Source organism: Eschrichtius robustus, chromosome 21 (genome assembly GCF_028021215.1).
Source record: "Eschrichtius robustus isolate mEscRob2 chromosome 21, mEscRob2.pri, whole genome shotgun sequence".
NCBI lineage: Eukaryota > Metazoa > Chordata > Mammalia > Artiodactyla > Eschrichtiidae > Eschrichtius > Eschrichtius robustus.
Window position 1 is genome coordinate 34907448 of NC_090844.1, and position 15440 is coordinate 34922887.

Below are 15440 nucleotides of genomic sequence, written 5' to 3' on the forward strand. Positions count from 1 at the left end.
ATTTTAGCTGTTTTAAACTAAACCAAAGTTCTTCTGAATGGGAATTATGCTGCTACATGAAGGATCATTCCTTTTTTCCTCCTCACTGTCTTTGCTATCAGCAAACATGCTGCTACTTTCCCCATTTTAAAACCTTTCTTGACCTCATTTTTCCCTTCAGCTGTATTTATTCACCTTCCCTTTACAACAAGAATCCTTGAAATATTTGTCCACGTTTGATGTTCCCACTTCCTACTCCTGTTGTCTCTTGTCCTCACCATCAAGTGTAGGTCCCCACTGCTCCACCACAATTGCTGCTGCCAAGCTCACCAATGACCTCCCCATTGCTAAATCCCTAAGTCAATTCGCAACCTTGGCCATCACTGTACTTCCCCTCTTCAGTATCTGACTCATCCTCCTTGAAACAGTGTCTTCACTTACTTGGCTCCCAAGGCATGGCACTCTCCTGGTTTTCCTACCTCATCAGCAGCTTTTTCTCATTCTCCTGTACTGGTTCCATCTCATCTCCCCAACCTCAGTGCACAAGTAGCCCAGGTTCTTGGCCCTGAACCTATTTTCCATCTACACTCACTCCCTTGTGGATTTCTCCAGTCTCTACATTCTGACAGCTCCCAAATGTTTATCTCTAGCCCAGACCTCTCCTCTGAAATCCAAACTAGCATATCCACTGCCCACTGGGAATCTCCAAAACTGAGCTCCTGACCCTTCCCTCCAAATCAGCTTCTCCCTACCCCCTTCAAGCTGCAGAGGTCAAAACCTTGCAATTCACCACTGACTTCTCTCACTCACATCCCACATCCAGTTAATCACGAAATCTTTTGCACTCTAGCTTCAAAACAGACCACCCTACTAAACTTTATTTTCTTTTTGTCCCTGTAGAAAAGAAAAAAAAAAAAAAAAAAAAAAAAAACAGACCACCCTGGTCCAATCCGTCACCATCGCTCACCTAGATTACTACAATAACTTCCTAACTGCTTTCCCTATTTCTGCCCTTCTCCACTTAGGTCTAGTCTCATGAGACACAGCAGCAATGCATCCTCTTAAAACATAAGCCAGATCATGTCAAATCTTTATGTGGAACTCTCCACCAGCTTCTCTGCTCGCTCGAGTACAAGCCAAAGGCCTTGCAACAGCCTATGGGACCAGAGGCCTTACAGGAATTGGTGTCTGCTCTCCTCCCTGCCTGCTCTATGCCAGCCACACCAGTCTTGCAGTTCCCAGAAGGCGGGAAGCATGCCTCGGCCTCAAGACTAGCATTCGCTGGCCCCTATTCCCCCAAGACAGTCACATGACTCCCTTCACCTTCTTCAGGCCTTTCATTACAATTCACCACAGGGGGGCCATCCTTGACCATCCTAGTTAAAATTTCAACTCCCTCCCAATTCCTAACCTCCCTCCTTTGCTTTATTTTTCCCCAAAGTACTATACACCATATACAGGAGCACGCGTGCACACACACACACACACACAGTCTGTCTCACCTTGCAAGGGTAAGAATTTTTGGGTCTCTTTTGTTGACCACAGTATCCCCAGTACCTAAAATAATGCCTGGTACATAGGAGGCACTCAATAAATATTTGTTTAATGAATATATGAATGAATGAAAGATGACAGTAATACAGAGCTGCATGTGATCTATGATAGTATATCTTGTAGGCTTATAAAAGGGTTGTATCTTAATATGGCACTTTGTATGCATATACATATTCAGATACTATAGAGAAAACAAAGGTGCTCCAACTTGATAATTAAATTTATCTCATACAAAACCCAAATAACTGTAAAGAAATAGTTCTCTAAACTGAGAGATACTCTAAAACACTCCAAGGGTACTAGGATTTCTCAAAACCCTAGATCTTACTTCACCAGAGCACAATGAAAAGATGGGTCTCAATAGGTACACCCTTCCTGAAGCAGGTGAAAGTCTCCAGGCCAATATAATGGACTTCAATTTCTTCAAATGATCGAGAAATTATGACACAAAGTACAAAGCACTTAATGTTCTAACGCTGTATAAAATCTGGGTGTAACCAGTGAACGTATGAGACAGAAAAAAAGTTATTTTGTTATACTTTAACAGTGCATTCAGTTAACAGAAAGAAATGGGTGGGTCATATTTTTATAAATCACAGTTTAAAAGAACTTAAAAGTATCTTCCAGGTAAAAGGAAAGCCAACTAATTTCAAAAACATTTAGATGCAGGAATAAATTATTTAGGAGTTTAGTAACTGTGTACACAAATGGAAGTGATATGAGGCAGATAAAAGCTAAAAGTGATTCTACAACAAAATGGAAAGTGTCCCGATTTCTCTACCTTATCAATACTCACATAGTCTATCAGGTTTGCTCTTGTTTCTAAAGTTACATATACAGCAGAAGTTCTCACCAGCCGGCAGTTAGCCAGCTCCAGGATGATCAGGCACCCTGTGAAACATCCGAGCTGAAGCCCATTACAACCTGGTGCTCACGGCTAGTAATCAAGGCTCTGGCAAGCCTCTGAAATTCTGCTCCTATCACTGAGCTGATGGTTACCAGAGTCAATTGTGTTTGCTCCCAAACTGATTTATGCCAATATTATGTAATTTAATTAAATATTATGTAGAGCGATTATATATGTGTATAACAAGAAAGAGTTGTTTCCATGAAAGCTAAATGAAATGCTTTAGAAATAAGCCATTAAATGACCATAAGAGAATTCTACCAACAGCAGTTTATTTTTAAATTGTTTTTACTAAATAGAGGCAAAATAAAATTTATAAAATATTTGTCATATATGAAGATTCATAATGCAATTATCCCTACATACACCAAGAAATTACCATGATCCTTTTAACCCCCCTGTGAACTTTTTGGTATATAATGATATTATAAACTAAAACACTTTCTCATTAAATAATCACAGATATATTTATTTTAGTAGTGCTTCTAAAATATTGACCTTAATTACTCTGAAGCTATCAAGTTTTTTTAAATATATAAATATCTTTATATACAAATAAAATAAAATTTAAAGTATATAAGTATTTTTTAAGTAAATATATCTTTACTTAAAGCTCCAGCTTTAGAATGTTACGCTATATTTAATTAGATTTTTTTCCCCAGATAGAACCTATCAATAGAAGAGACAATCGACTGACATATAAGCCACACAAGGAAGGTTAGGAAGAAATGAATCAAGAATAAACAAAGTGATAAAATCAAAAGAATGAATGAATCAGGTCTCTGAGACCGTTATATCACACCATGCAAACACAGCCCACACCTTTAATCTACTTCTATTAAATGCCTCTGCCAGAAGGGAAAGACCTATGTGAGGAAGTTCACAGTTAATACATTACTCTTACCTTTGTGCCCTAGGTTGTCATTTGCAAGAAGGCTGTAATGAAAGTCACACACCTGGAGCACTAAATGCAGCCCATGAACACCGTCTGCAAAGTGGGGAAAATTCCACTTCCCCAAAGCAGGAGATGCAACAAGACCACACACCAAAGCAACGGCAAAAAATGATCAGGCCAGAAACCCTGCTAACTCTGGAAATTCTACTCCACCACAAGACCAGGGTCAGTATGAGAGCACCTATTCTGTCCACACATGCTTGGAAGGGTTCCTGGGCTTAGCGATTCAATAGCCTGTGGTGTTTAACTCATTGAGTGACTACTATGTGCCAAAGCACCATTCAAAGCGCCAGAATTTTCCTCTCGGCTGCCACACTGCGTATCTACAGGCAATCACAATATAGGGAACAAGAAAAACCAGTTTTACTATTTAACAGCTGTGTGATTTTAAGAATGGAAATAATTCCACCTCCCACCCAGATAAGTATAACCTACCATCCAGGTCACATTTACTGTCCACTTACTGTTTTACTGCAGGCACTAAGCTCCTCTCAAGCATTAGTAAGGCCACATTCTAACCATATACTGCACTGCCTCTCACTTGGTGACCCAGGCACAGGAGTCTCCCCATCCCCTGTTAAATGAAGCTGGCCCAACCTCACATTTATCAAATCCTTTAGGAGACCCTGACCACCCACCCAAAACAAGCGAAGTGTAAGTAAGGATTATGTAAAATTCTATCTGTTTTCCTTTCCATGACCTCTTCTCACCACTGGGTCTCATAGAGATCTGTGTGTGGCTATGGAAGGCCGCCAGGGATTCAGCAATGGTAAGAAAACAGGGACACATCTTAAAGGGGAAGAAAGGGGAGGGAGGAATACTTTCAAGAGGGTAATGGCAACCTTATGACTTGAAATGTTTGTGAACCTGGTTTAAATTTTTATAGTGGAACCACCTCTACTATATGAGGGGAGGGGAAGAAAATGTGGGTTGCGTTGGATCAAGATCCGTAGCTCCCTAAGCAAAGTAGCCAGACTGGCTTGATCAGCTCTCTGTAATCACCCTCAGGGAGGGATGTTTGCCACCCGGAGACCACACCCACTAAAGAGTCTAATTAAGTTATAGGGGCAACCGCTAAAAGGTCATGATTATCACCAGTTTAGATCAGAGTTTCTCAAGTGTTCCTGATCTTAATCATGTGGGGTGATTATGAAAAGTGCCGCCTCAGAACTACTGAACCAGACCTTCAGGCAGCCCTAGAAATCTAAAACCAGGTGATTCTTAAGATAAATGAGTTTGGGAACCTCTATTCAGATCATAAAATTACAGGACCTAAGAAGATCAAGAGGGGTCTTCTAGGCAGGGTGTCCTTTTCCTTTCAAGCAGTTCTCTAACCCAAGAGGAAAGCAGCATTTTCTGTACATAAAAGACTCCAAAGAAACGGCTTTGAAAATTTCCTTTCAATACACATAAAGGTCTCAAATCCTCAGAGCTCTGCTTTTCTTAAAGTAACTTTTCTTAAGTAACTTAGGCAAAAGTTAAATCCTTCCTTTTTTCCAACCAGAAACCCCAAAAGAATGATATTCATTATACAAATTATTTTACAAATTATTGTGGTGACTGACTTCAGCAAATATGTGAGGACCTATAAGTGTGCTATGCCCACCCAAGCTTTGCTTAAGAAAAAGAACCTCACTTACTTCAAAGGACAGGAACAAGAAAGTGAAAAGACAGCCCACAGAATGGGAGAAGATTTTTGCAAAGCATATACCTGACAAGAGACTTGCATCCAGAATATAAAGAACTTCTTTACAGTTCAATAATAAGAAGACAACCCAATTTTTCATAGGGCAAAGGATCTGAATAGACATTTCTCAAAGGAAGATAAACAAATGGCCAAAAAGCATGTGAAAAGATGCTCAACATTATTAGGGAAACGCAAAACCACAGTGAAACACCACTTAATACCCACTAAGATGGCTAAAATCAGAAAGACAGAAAATAACAAGCGTTGATGAGGATATGGAGAAATGGGAACTCACATAGTCTGCTGACAGAAATGTAAAGTAGTGCAGCCCCTGTGAAAAACAGTTTGGCAATTCATCCAATTGTCAAACACAGAGTTACAATATGACCCAGCAATTCCACTCCTAGGTACATGTCCAAGAGAAATGGAAGCATATGTCCCCACAAAAACTTGTACATGAATGTTCACAGCAACATTATTCCTAAAAGCCAAAAGGGGGGGGGGGGGGGGCGGAGGGAACCACTACCTGATGAATAAATAAAGTATGTCCTGGCTATTCAATTGAATATTACTCAGCAATAAAAAGGAATGAAGTACTGGCACATGCTACAGCATGGCTGAGTCTGAAAACATTTTGCTAAATGAAAGAAACCAGTCACAAATGGCCACATACTGTATGATTCCATTTATATGATATGTGCAGAATAGGCAAACCCATAGAGACAGAAAATAGAATAGTGATTCCTGGGTCAGGGGATGGGGGCAATAGTGGGATTAGGGAGGAACAGCTAATGCATCCAAAGTTTGTTTTGGGGTGATGAATATACTGTAAAGTTGATTACGAGTATGAATGCACAACTCTGTGAACGTACTAAAAATCAATGAATATACACTTTAAATGGATGAGTTGTGTGGTATGTGAATTTTATCTCAATGAAGTTGTTTTAAAAAGGAATCCCATTTAACCTCCATGAGCCTCAATTTCATCCTCTGAAAATGGGGATACTACCTAGCTTACAACATTGTAAAGAACATATAAGAATATGTAACTTGGGCTTCCCTGGTGGCGCAGTGGTTAAGAATCCGCCTGCCAATGCAGGGGACACAGGTTCGAGCCCTGGTCCGGGAAGATCCCACATGCTGCAGAGCAACTAAGCCCATGCCCCACAACTACTGAGCCTGTGCTCTAGAGCCCTCAAGCCACAACTACTGAGCCTGCACGCCACAACTACTGAAGCCCGCGCACCTAGAGCCCTTGCTGTGCAACAAGAGAAGCCACCGCAATGAGAAGCCCGCACACCACAATGAAGAGTAGCCCCCGCTCGCCGCAACTAGAGAAAGCCCACGGCACAGCAACGAAGAAGCCGAAAAAGCCCACCCAACATAGCCAAAAATAAATAAGTAAATAATTTATTTAAAAAAAAAGAATACGTAAATTCACGTACACACACACACACACACACACACACACACACACACTGCTTCAAATGGTGCCTGGCACACAGTAAATACAGAATACATGTTATTCTTTCTCCTCTTCCTATCCCCACATTTTTGCAGTGTTATGCCTTGATATCATTGTGTTTTCACCACAAGTTAGAAAACTCAAAATAGTCATGTATTCGAACAGAAGCCTAACCATGAGAATTCTCTCATGATTTCACACATGCTATTATACTCAAGGCTATTCCTACACGCCTGACCCTGGAGAAACCCTGGCGTCTGTAAATGTGGCTGTCTACCTCCCAGACTGAAAAGTATTTGGGGATAAAGAGTAAGATTTTTTTCTCCATTCTGTGGTCTGAAGCACCTCTACTAACATGTAGTTTTAAAACTAGGCATGCTCCTTGCCAAAATTCATGCTATACAGAAATCTTTCCTACTCAGCTTCATCCACTTTGAAAATCTACTGGGCCTCCAAGACAGCTCTGAGGGGTCCCAGGAAAGACCTCAGCCACTTTAATATCCAGCACTACCCACCCGGACTGTGATGCTATGCAGATGCAAGGGGGGCTGGGAGCTATGGAACTATCCACAGCTTGCAACAAAAAACAAGTCAACGGCAGTGCTCTCACCATCTCTGTAAGTTCTCAAACAACTCACAGCCAGCTCTTGAATTAATATAATAGTGGATCTCAGCCAGACACTCGTTTTTCTATTTTACCAAAAGCTTTTCCTCCATCTTGCTGAGGACTGTCAACTGCACGCTACCTGTTACACAATCTGTTCTTTTTTTTTTTTTTTTTTAGTATAGTTCTTACTCTTGAATACATTTTTCTTCTTCTCATCACTTTCAATGATTCTATCTCCACTTTCATTTCCATTAAAATCCCATGCCCCCATATACTCTCGCTGCTTTTGTACTTATCAGACATGATGGGGTAAACACATACAAAACTAAAAACTTAGCAAAGCCCAGTCAGTAAACATACCATAAGCAACCAGACGGTCAAGTGGGAACTGACTGCCCAGGACAACCAATGCCATCTAGTAGAGCACTTCTGGTCTAGAGCTGTGCTGTCCCAATAGATTAGCCATTAGCCATATGAAGCTACTTAAGTTCACTAAAATTAAATAAAATTTAAAATTCAGTTCCTATATCTCACTAGCCATATTTCAAATGCTTTCAGTGGCTACATGCAGCTACTGACTGCCATATTAGACAGCATAGATATAAACTATTTCCATCACAGCAGAAAGTTCTATTGAACATCACTGATTTGGAGGTAACTCATTGATTCTATGAAAGTATTCCATGAAAGGGTTCTTAAATACAGTAGTTGCAGTATTTACAGGGTGTGAGGTTTGACACTCAGAAATATGACCTTAGTGCCTCTAAGTGTTTTTTTTTTATAAATTTATTTATTTGTTTGTTTTTTGGCTGCATTGGGTCTTCGTTGCTGTGTGTGGGCTTTCTCTAGTTGCAGCGAGCGGGGGCTACTCTTCGTTGCAGTACACGGGCTTCTCATTGCGGTGGCTTCTCTTGTTGTGGAGCATGGGCTCTCGGCACACAGGCTTCAGCAGTTGTGGCTCGCGGGCTCTAGAGCGCAGGCTCAGTAGTTGTGGCGCACGGGCTTAGTTGCTCCGCGGCATGTGGGATCTTCCCGGGCCAGGGATGGAACCCGTGTCCCCTGCACTGGCAGGTGGATTCTTAACCACTGCACCACCAGGGAAGCCCAGTGCCTCTAAATGTTCTTGGCAGGTTTTCTTAGTGGTCAGTGGACAAGCCTTTTTGGATCCCAACATAGAGTTTGGTACATAAGTACTTAATATTTGCTGAATGAATGAATGAATGGACAGCATATTAATGTCTACACTTCAGTGTCTGCCATGATATACTTACAGATGCTCGTGGAAGGCCATGGGATTTTTTTTTCTACATGGAAGATTTTTATGAGGAGAAATAAGCATCAGCAGATGGGGTAGGCAGCTCATGGACCCTTTGGAGACAATAGAAATGAAGCTGAGAAACAAACGACTCTGATGTTCAAGTGAAAAGTTTCAGACCCAAGGACACATCTTGCTTCTTCAAACACTCATTACTTGTAGCTTTTACAGACACGAAGGTAAGGTCTGGGAACATGCTCTGGAAGATCACACCGCCTGCTGCCATTTCTCAGTATTTTCCCAATATAATTTTGCTAGAAAATAATATAGCCACAAAGGCAGCAGTCATCCAATTGCACTGTCTGTGCCACTGACTCTTACATCCATATTTCCCCTTCCCTCAGTGTCCTGTGACTCAGTCTATATTGCTGTGCCTATCAAATGACTTCTTGGGAAGAAAGAACTGTTGAAAAACAAAACTCAAAAAAGACTTTAAGTTAACATATACAGAGAAAAGCAGTTGCACTGGTCCTTAACCAATAATCACGTGAAGGCCAAACAAAAGAAGCTACAGCTCCTTCTGTTTAACTTTTTCTACTTCCCTTGTCCACAGACTGAAGAACCATAGGAAGAGCCAAGCTGCTCCATTTCTGTAATTCACCTTTTTCTTAGCAAAGGTCTGGGAACAGAAGGCAAGAGAAACAGGGAGCAGCTGCCACCTGATCTTTTTCATTAATGCCCTCGGCTCACCCCCCATTCTCCTCCTATTGTTTCAGACCCCTTTCTCAACAACCTAAGTCCCAGCTCACTAGAAGAAAAAACAAGGAAAAGCAGACTTCTCTGTGTCAACACCCACAGTTACAGAAAAGTCTAGGTCACTTCAATCACGTGAGGTAACTCTAAGTTAATATAGGTGAGCTTTACACTCAATTTTAAATTGTTAATCTGCTTTATTTTGAATCCCAATTAATTACTTGTAACCATATGGAACTCCTTACATAATCCCTTTAGTAATCCCTTTAGACACTACATGTGTTTTTGAAAGAAAAATACACAATTTCCATCTCTTGAGCCAAACAGCAATCCTTGTCCCACTATTTAAGCCAACAGACATATAAAATAATGGTTGCTGATGAATTAGTCATCCAATTTCAGATTCCAAGGCCCAGAGAATCTAAACATGAGAGCCAAAAAGCTCAGCTTCTACAACTCACAATGCTAACTTTGAGGACACAGAAGCAGAATGGTGGTTAAGACCACTGGACCGCCAAGTTTAAATCTCAGCTCTGCCCCTTATTAGCTGTGTTACTTAACCTCTCCAGACTTCAGACTGGAGATAATGGCAGTACTGACCGCATGGGGCTGTCATGGGGACTAGAGGTAACCTGTGTGAAAACACACAATAAGATCTCAATAAATATTAGCTGTGACTGTAACAATGCATCATGCTTGAAAATATCACATGAAATAAGCACTTCTTTCCAAAAGTTAGGCCACAATTTGAAACTTAAAGGAAAATGCTGCTTCTCAGACAACCCACACAAAGCTACTAGGAAGAAAAGAGCCTCAGGCTCAGGTCAAAATGTCCATTTTCCCTCTTACCCTAACCCCAAGGATAAACTTCCAAAAATGTCCATCGACATGTACAAGTTATTCTGATTCATCTCACTGGCCTGTGACCAGCGAAAAGGGAATTTCAAACTAGGTGGTTGTTCACAGTTAAACAGGCCCGGAGAAATGAGTGGTCAGCCGTGGCCAGGGCCTGGCGCTTACACAGAGGATGGGGAGAGAAGCTGGTGACTCCCTCACACACACGTGTGCCCGAAAGAGAAAACGCCTCGCCACCTCTGTGCCCTGGAGTGTCAACAAAATCCTGCCCACTCAGCACCAACATGGCCCCAGTCTGTTGACCTTCTGGGCACAGCAGTCTAAAGGTGTAAAGCAACTACACTCCAATTTAGAAAAAAAAAAAAAAAAAAAAAGAAACACAGGAAAGGTACAAAGGGACACCCTCTCAAAAAATAATGCCACTGCTAAAATTCTTTCCAGCAAATCTCTGAAACTGCAAACAATACCACAAACGAAAGCTGTCCAGACATGGACACTATGAACAAATGCTCTGGGGAATTTCACCTGGATGGTGCACTACCCTAAACTAAGGTTCGGCTGATTTAACTGTGAAAGAACTTAGGAAGAGCTGAGAGGCAGTACCCTAGGTGGAAATGTCTCCACTCTTAGCAAAGGGAAGCCAAGGACCGCTGCGCCCGGCCACCACTGCATGGGGAGAGTCCCAAATGTTGAGAACCATCAAAGCAGCAGTGACTGGAGGTGAGCCTGGACCCCAAGGTGTCTGTAAGCCTGAGTCACATGCTCAGGTAAGGGGGCTTTGGTCACCTACTGATCACCAGATTATTTCTCACAGGCTGCCTAAACATCAATCGTGTCTGAATTCGTTTCTAAAAATTGAGAAGGATCATCATCCATTACTTACTTCTTAATCCAACCCAAACCCAAAGAAATGCTCTTTTCATAATTGGCAAATGACAACATTACCTCAGGTAAACCTCAAACAAACCAGTCTGGAGGCCAAAGTACATACACATTTTAACATTCACACGTTTTTTGCCTCAGCACTTCTTAACCAAGACTGGGCCTAATCCATTACCACACTGGTGTCTTAGTTTATGAATGATGACAGATGACTCCAGAATTTCTAAAGAAGAAAAATCACCTCTAAAAGGAGTAATGCCTTGGACATGTTTTTTCAGAAAAATGCCAGGCTAAATCCCACTCATATTTTCCACCAGGGTCAGCAAACAAATACCAAGGTTTTAGAAAGTGAACAGAACCACGGATGGAAAGTATCGCTGAATTTCCCTTTTTCAGGGAACTAATTTGCCGTCTTATATCATTTTTATTTCCAAATTCCCAAGATTTACTAGCCTAAAAGGATTTCCGAGATATCTCACTTTTTTAAGTGCTAGTAGTTAATTAAAAGCAAAACTGAAGCTCTTAACACAACGTACATAGTAAAGCACGTATTATTCTTTGGTCACAAATGAAATGAACAGTGTCAACAAAACCTTTTTTAAAGCCAACACTCATTCAGATTGGCAAATCAAGCTTCTTACACTTGCATTTTTAAAAATAAAATTCAACTGTGGAATTTCACCTTAAAATAAGGTTATTTTAGCTTTGCAGCTTCCATCACTCTCCCCCATTCAATGGCCAGGATGTGTTGATCCGTTCACAGAACATATAAACTGAGAGAGATTCAGAAGGTGAGGCTGAGAGTACATCACTGAATAAGGAATGCATGTACACGTTTAGGCGTGAAACCATAAAATGCTGGGGCTGGAAGGCTCCGAGGGAGCACCTCTCCACCCAATCCCCTTACCCCACAGAGGAGGAAATTTCAGCTCCAGAGGCTAAAGGATGTGCCCAAGACAGTGGCAAAAACTCACCCAGTCAGTGATATAACCTACAAGCCAGGTGTCTAAGCACTTTCCATGGTACCCACTCTGCTCCTGTTAGCACAAAAAGTGTGTATTAATGAAATATCAGACAAGACAAACCCACAGAGCTGCCACACGACTTGTGAGACGATATAGAGAGTTGTAGAAGGACATGCATCGAGCCACTAAAAAATTGTTTGGGAAGGTGTTCCTTTATTTTGCTTTGTTTTGCTGGTTTTGTTTAGCATGCCGCATTTATTTTTAAGTGGTGAAGAGGAATTTAACGACTTTTTAAAAGAATATCCCTTGACCTACAAATACTCTAAGGAAGGACGGTAAAGCCTGTCTTGAAAGAAGCTAGAAAGTGCATTCGCTTTCCTCCAGCGGGGAGCATCCTTTCCCCCCGACGCGACGGCCGCCCCAACCCTCCCCTTCAAGGTCCACCCCAACCTGCCCGCAGAGACCGTCCAGGCCCTCGCTCGCCAGAACCCCGCCCTCCTCTGGGTTCCTCCTTCACAGCTCTGTCCAAGCCGCCCCTCCTAGAAGGCAAGCTCCTTGACAGCACAAAGCCTGTCGCACTCACCTGACTACGGGGCTCCGCAAAATCCTCTGCAGATACTCAACTATGGCTCATGAATTGGAAGCATCTGCTCCCAGAATCCCGGTGAGCGGAATTTTCCAGACCTCGTCTTCCCTACACCAGCACCTGGACCCACTTAAGAGCTATTCCGGAGTGGAAACCCGGGACCCCAATGTCTGTGGACAATGACGTCGTCGCATGCGTCGCGTCCTCCGAGGGGAGCGGTAACACTACACATTTGTCATCCAGACAACCGACAGCATTTTAAACCCACGTCCTCCAAGTGGTGCCTGCTTTTTTTTTTAACATCTCACAACATCGCCTGCCAGAACTTGCAGCAGAAACCCGAGGACAAAGTTAAATCCAAGTACCACCGAAGGGCTGCAACGTCTTTCAAGGTGCGGAACCCCCCCCCCCACCCCCGCCGGCCGCGCGCCCGCTCGCTGCGCGGGGCTTCCCTGTTCTCCTGACAGAAACCAGAGCGCCGCGCACTCGGCCGCCGGGCCCCCTCCCGCCTCCCCCGCCGTCCCGGCCTCGCGGCTGGAAAGCGGGGGTCGGGGTGAACCCCCCGAACCGCCACCCCACAGAGCGAGCCTTCCGGCTCCTCACCCGCACAAAGAGGGGGCAGAAAGGAAGCAGTTACCGAACCCGACGTCCAGCGGTCCGGGACCCCGGGACCGAGCAGCCACAAAGCACCGCCGCCCCGACGGCCGCCCGCGCTCCCGCCCCCGCCCGCTGGGTAGAGCCTCACCGCGGCGTCGCTTCCTTCCATCTCCCATCGCCCACCAAGCTGCCGGAGCCTCAGGCGCGACTGCGGGCAGCCGGGCGGCCGGCGCCCTCTTTGTCGGGCTCCCGGGACACCGGCGGGCGGCGGGCGCGCTCCCTGGCGGAGGCTGCGGCCGGGCCGCGGCCCACGGACGGCGGGGGCGGGCGCGGGGCCCGAGGGGCGGGGGGAGGGAGGAGAAAGAGCCGGTGAGGGCGGCGGGGCCGAGGGTGGGAGGGGCGCGGGAGATGGGGGCGGGCCCCGCGGGGGAGCGGGAAGGGGGCGGGGCAGCCGGGGAGGTAGGGGGCGGGCAGGAGCGGGGAGGTGGGCGGTGCCCCAGAGGAAGGGAGGGGAGAGACGAGGGGGAGGGGGAAGAAAGGGGGAGGGGGAGGGGGAAGAAAGGGGGAGGGGGAGGGGCGGGCCCCGCGCCGAGCTCGCAGTCGCCGGTCTCCAGCGGAAGGCTGCCTGTTGCTTCGTTCGTCTGCCTGAGGAAAGTGAGCCGCGCTTCCGACTGAGTTTCCTGTCAGGAAGCGCCGCGAGGGGAGCGGCGTCTCGCGTGCTCCCGGGACTAGCGCCCGACACGCCCACGCGTCCCATTGGGTCGCGGCATCCGGGCGGGGGCCTCTGGCGTCCGTGTAGGAGTTTGCTCGCCAGCGACCCGCCGACCCTTTCCAAGTCCAGTCCCTCGAGGCAGATCCTGCGCTCGCGGCCACCGCGGTCCCGGCTCCGAATGCGCGTGCCGGGGGATCCCGGCGTAAACTGCATTTTCCAACCGAAGTGCCGCAGACCGATGCCCTTTTTCCTCTTCGCCTCGACCTTGTGCGGTAGAGACCGGGGCTGGGAAGGCGCCCTCCTCTGGCCGAGGGAGGGGGAGACCTAAGCGCCCCCCCCCCCCGCCCCCGGAGGTCCGTTACCCGCGGAGAGCGCGCTCAGCACCTGGAGCAGAGCCCCGCGTGGCCGGCTGCACGGTGCTATGGTATGAGGGTGTTGCAGCCTTAGAGTCTGGCTTCCGTGACCGCTGGAAGATGTCCAAATAAAGGGAAATGGCTAACAATGGCCAAGCGTTGAGTCGGGGATGGAGGGTCAGGCTCCTTGGTGGCCCGAGGAGCCAGCCCACCAGGTCAGGGTGCAGGAGGCCCCTGAGTCTCCTGCTTTGCCTTGCCCCATTCACAGCTGCCGGTCAGCCAGCGGCGCCCACCAGGGGAACCAGAATGAGGGGGTGGATGCATTTATGCAGATCCAGTCCAGCTTCTGAAAATGGTCGTAGTCCGTGCTCCCCGGACAGAGCAGAAGTTTGGTCAGATGTGTGGCTTCTAAAGCACCCCAGTTACTTGGACATATTTCTCTTTTATGGATCCTCCCCTCTTGACAGAATGACGCAAAGAAGACAGTCCCTGTGAGCCTATTCTCAATAAACTACCTTCCTTGAACCGGGAGGTCTGATGACTTTGTTGGCAAAGAATCAGGAGTAAAACCAAGTAGGAAATGCTGTTGCCACCTAGGGCTTGACCGCTGGCCTGGTGGCATTCACCTGGAAAATCAACCGACAGCTCATACATGGAAGAAGGTCAGGATTTTGAGCTGAATCTAAACCCATACCAACAATGCCCAGACATAACTCTTCATAGAAGAGGCAGAGTAGACGGAGATTTGCATGAGCTTACTAGTTAAGGGATGTGGTAATGGACACCTATAATCTGAGGCTCTGTTTCCTCAATTACTGAAAGAGGATAATAATAGCTTGAAGAACTGTTATTAGCATGACAAGTTATGTAAAGTTCCTGGCCCCTAGTAAATGTTCAATAAAGAGGCATTTCAAAAGTTAGGCAACAGAAACATTTTCATCACAAAGCAAAGTTTTTTTTTCTCCCTGAATTCAACAACATGTTTTAAGATTTTACTTACAAAGCTGGTCACAGCTATTAAATAATCATTCATTCTTCCCACCTTAAATAATCAAAGGCATAATTGTAGGAGATTCTGATCGGCATAAATTAACCAGTGTTGCCACTTCTGATTTGACAAAGCCCAAAGCAAATCAAATAAAGGTTGACATCGCATTTTGCCAGCATGTATTTTGTGGATAAATATTTTGTTAGGTTTCTTGAAATATTGGGAATAGAGTATGAATTTGCATTTCTGCTACTCTAGCCCGCAGAGATCCCAGGCACCCAGCTCAAAAGATCACAGTTGTGCTCAAGTTCCGTGTCAGAATACACAGACATCCACCTTG

At 45.1% G+C, this 15440-nt stretch overlaps 1 protein-coding gene across 4 annotated transcripts in view; it reads right to left on the reverse strand.

The window, feature by feature from the left end:
- Positions 1–15440, reverse strand: part of PSD3 (pleckstrin and Sec7 domain containing 3) — a 560448-nt gene that overhangs the window by 477226 nt on the left and 67782 nt on the right. Inside the window, exon 1 of one of the 4 annotated variants that reach the window (XM_068532286.1) lies at positions 13196–13323. The exons of 1 other annotated variant lie outside the window; for it this stretch is intronic. In XM_068532286.1, coding sequence (XP_068388387.1) covers positions 13196–13216 — 21 coding nt within the window. In that variant the 5' untranslated portion in view covers positions 13217–13323. Of the gene's footprint in view, positions 1–11873; positions 11893–13087; positions 13108–13195; positions 13324–15440 lie in introns of those variants that run through there. 2 more of the 4 variants (XM_068532287.1, XM_068532285.1) reach the window with 2 other exon arrangements.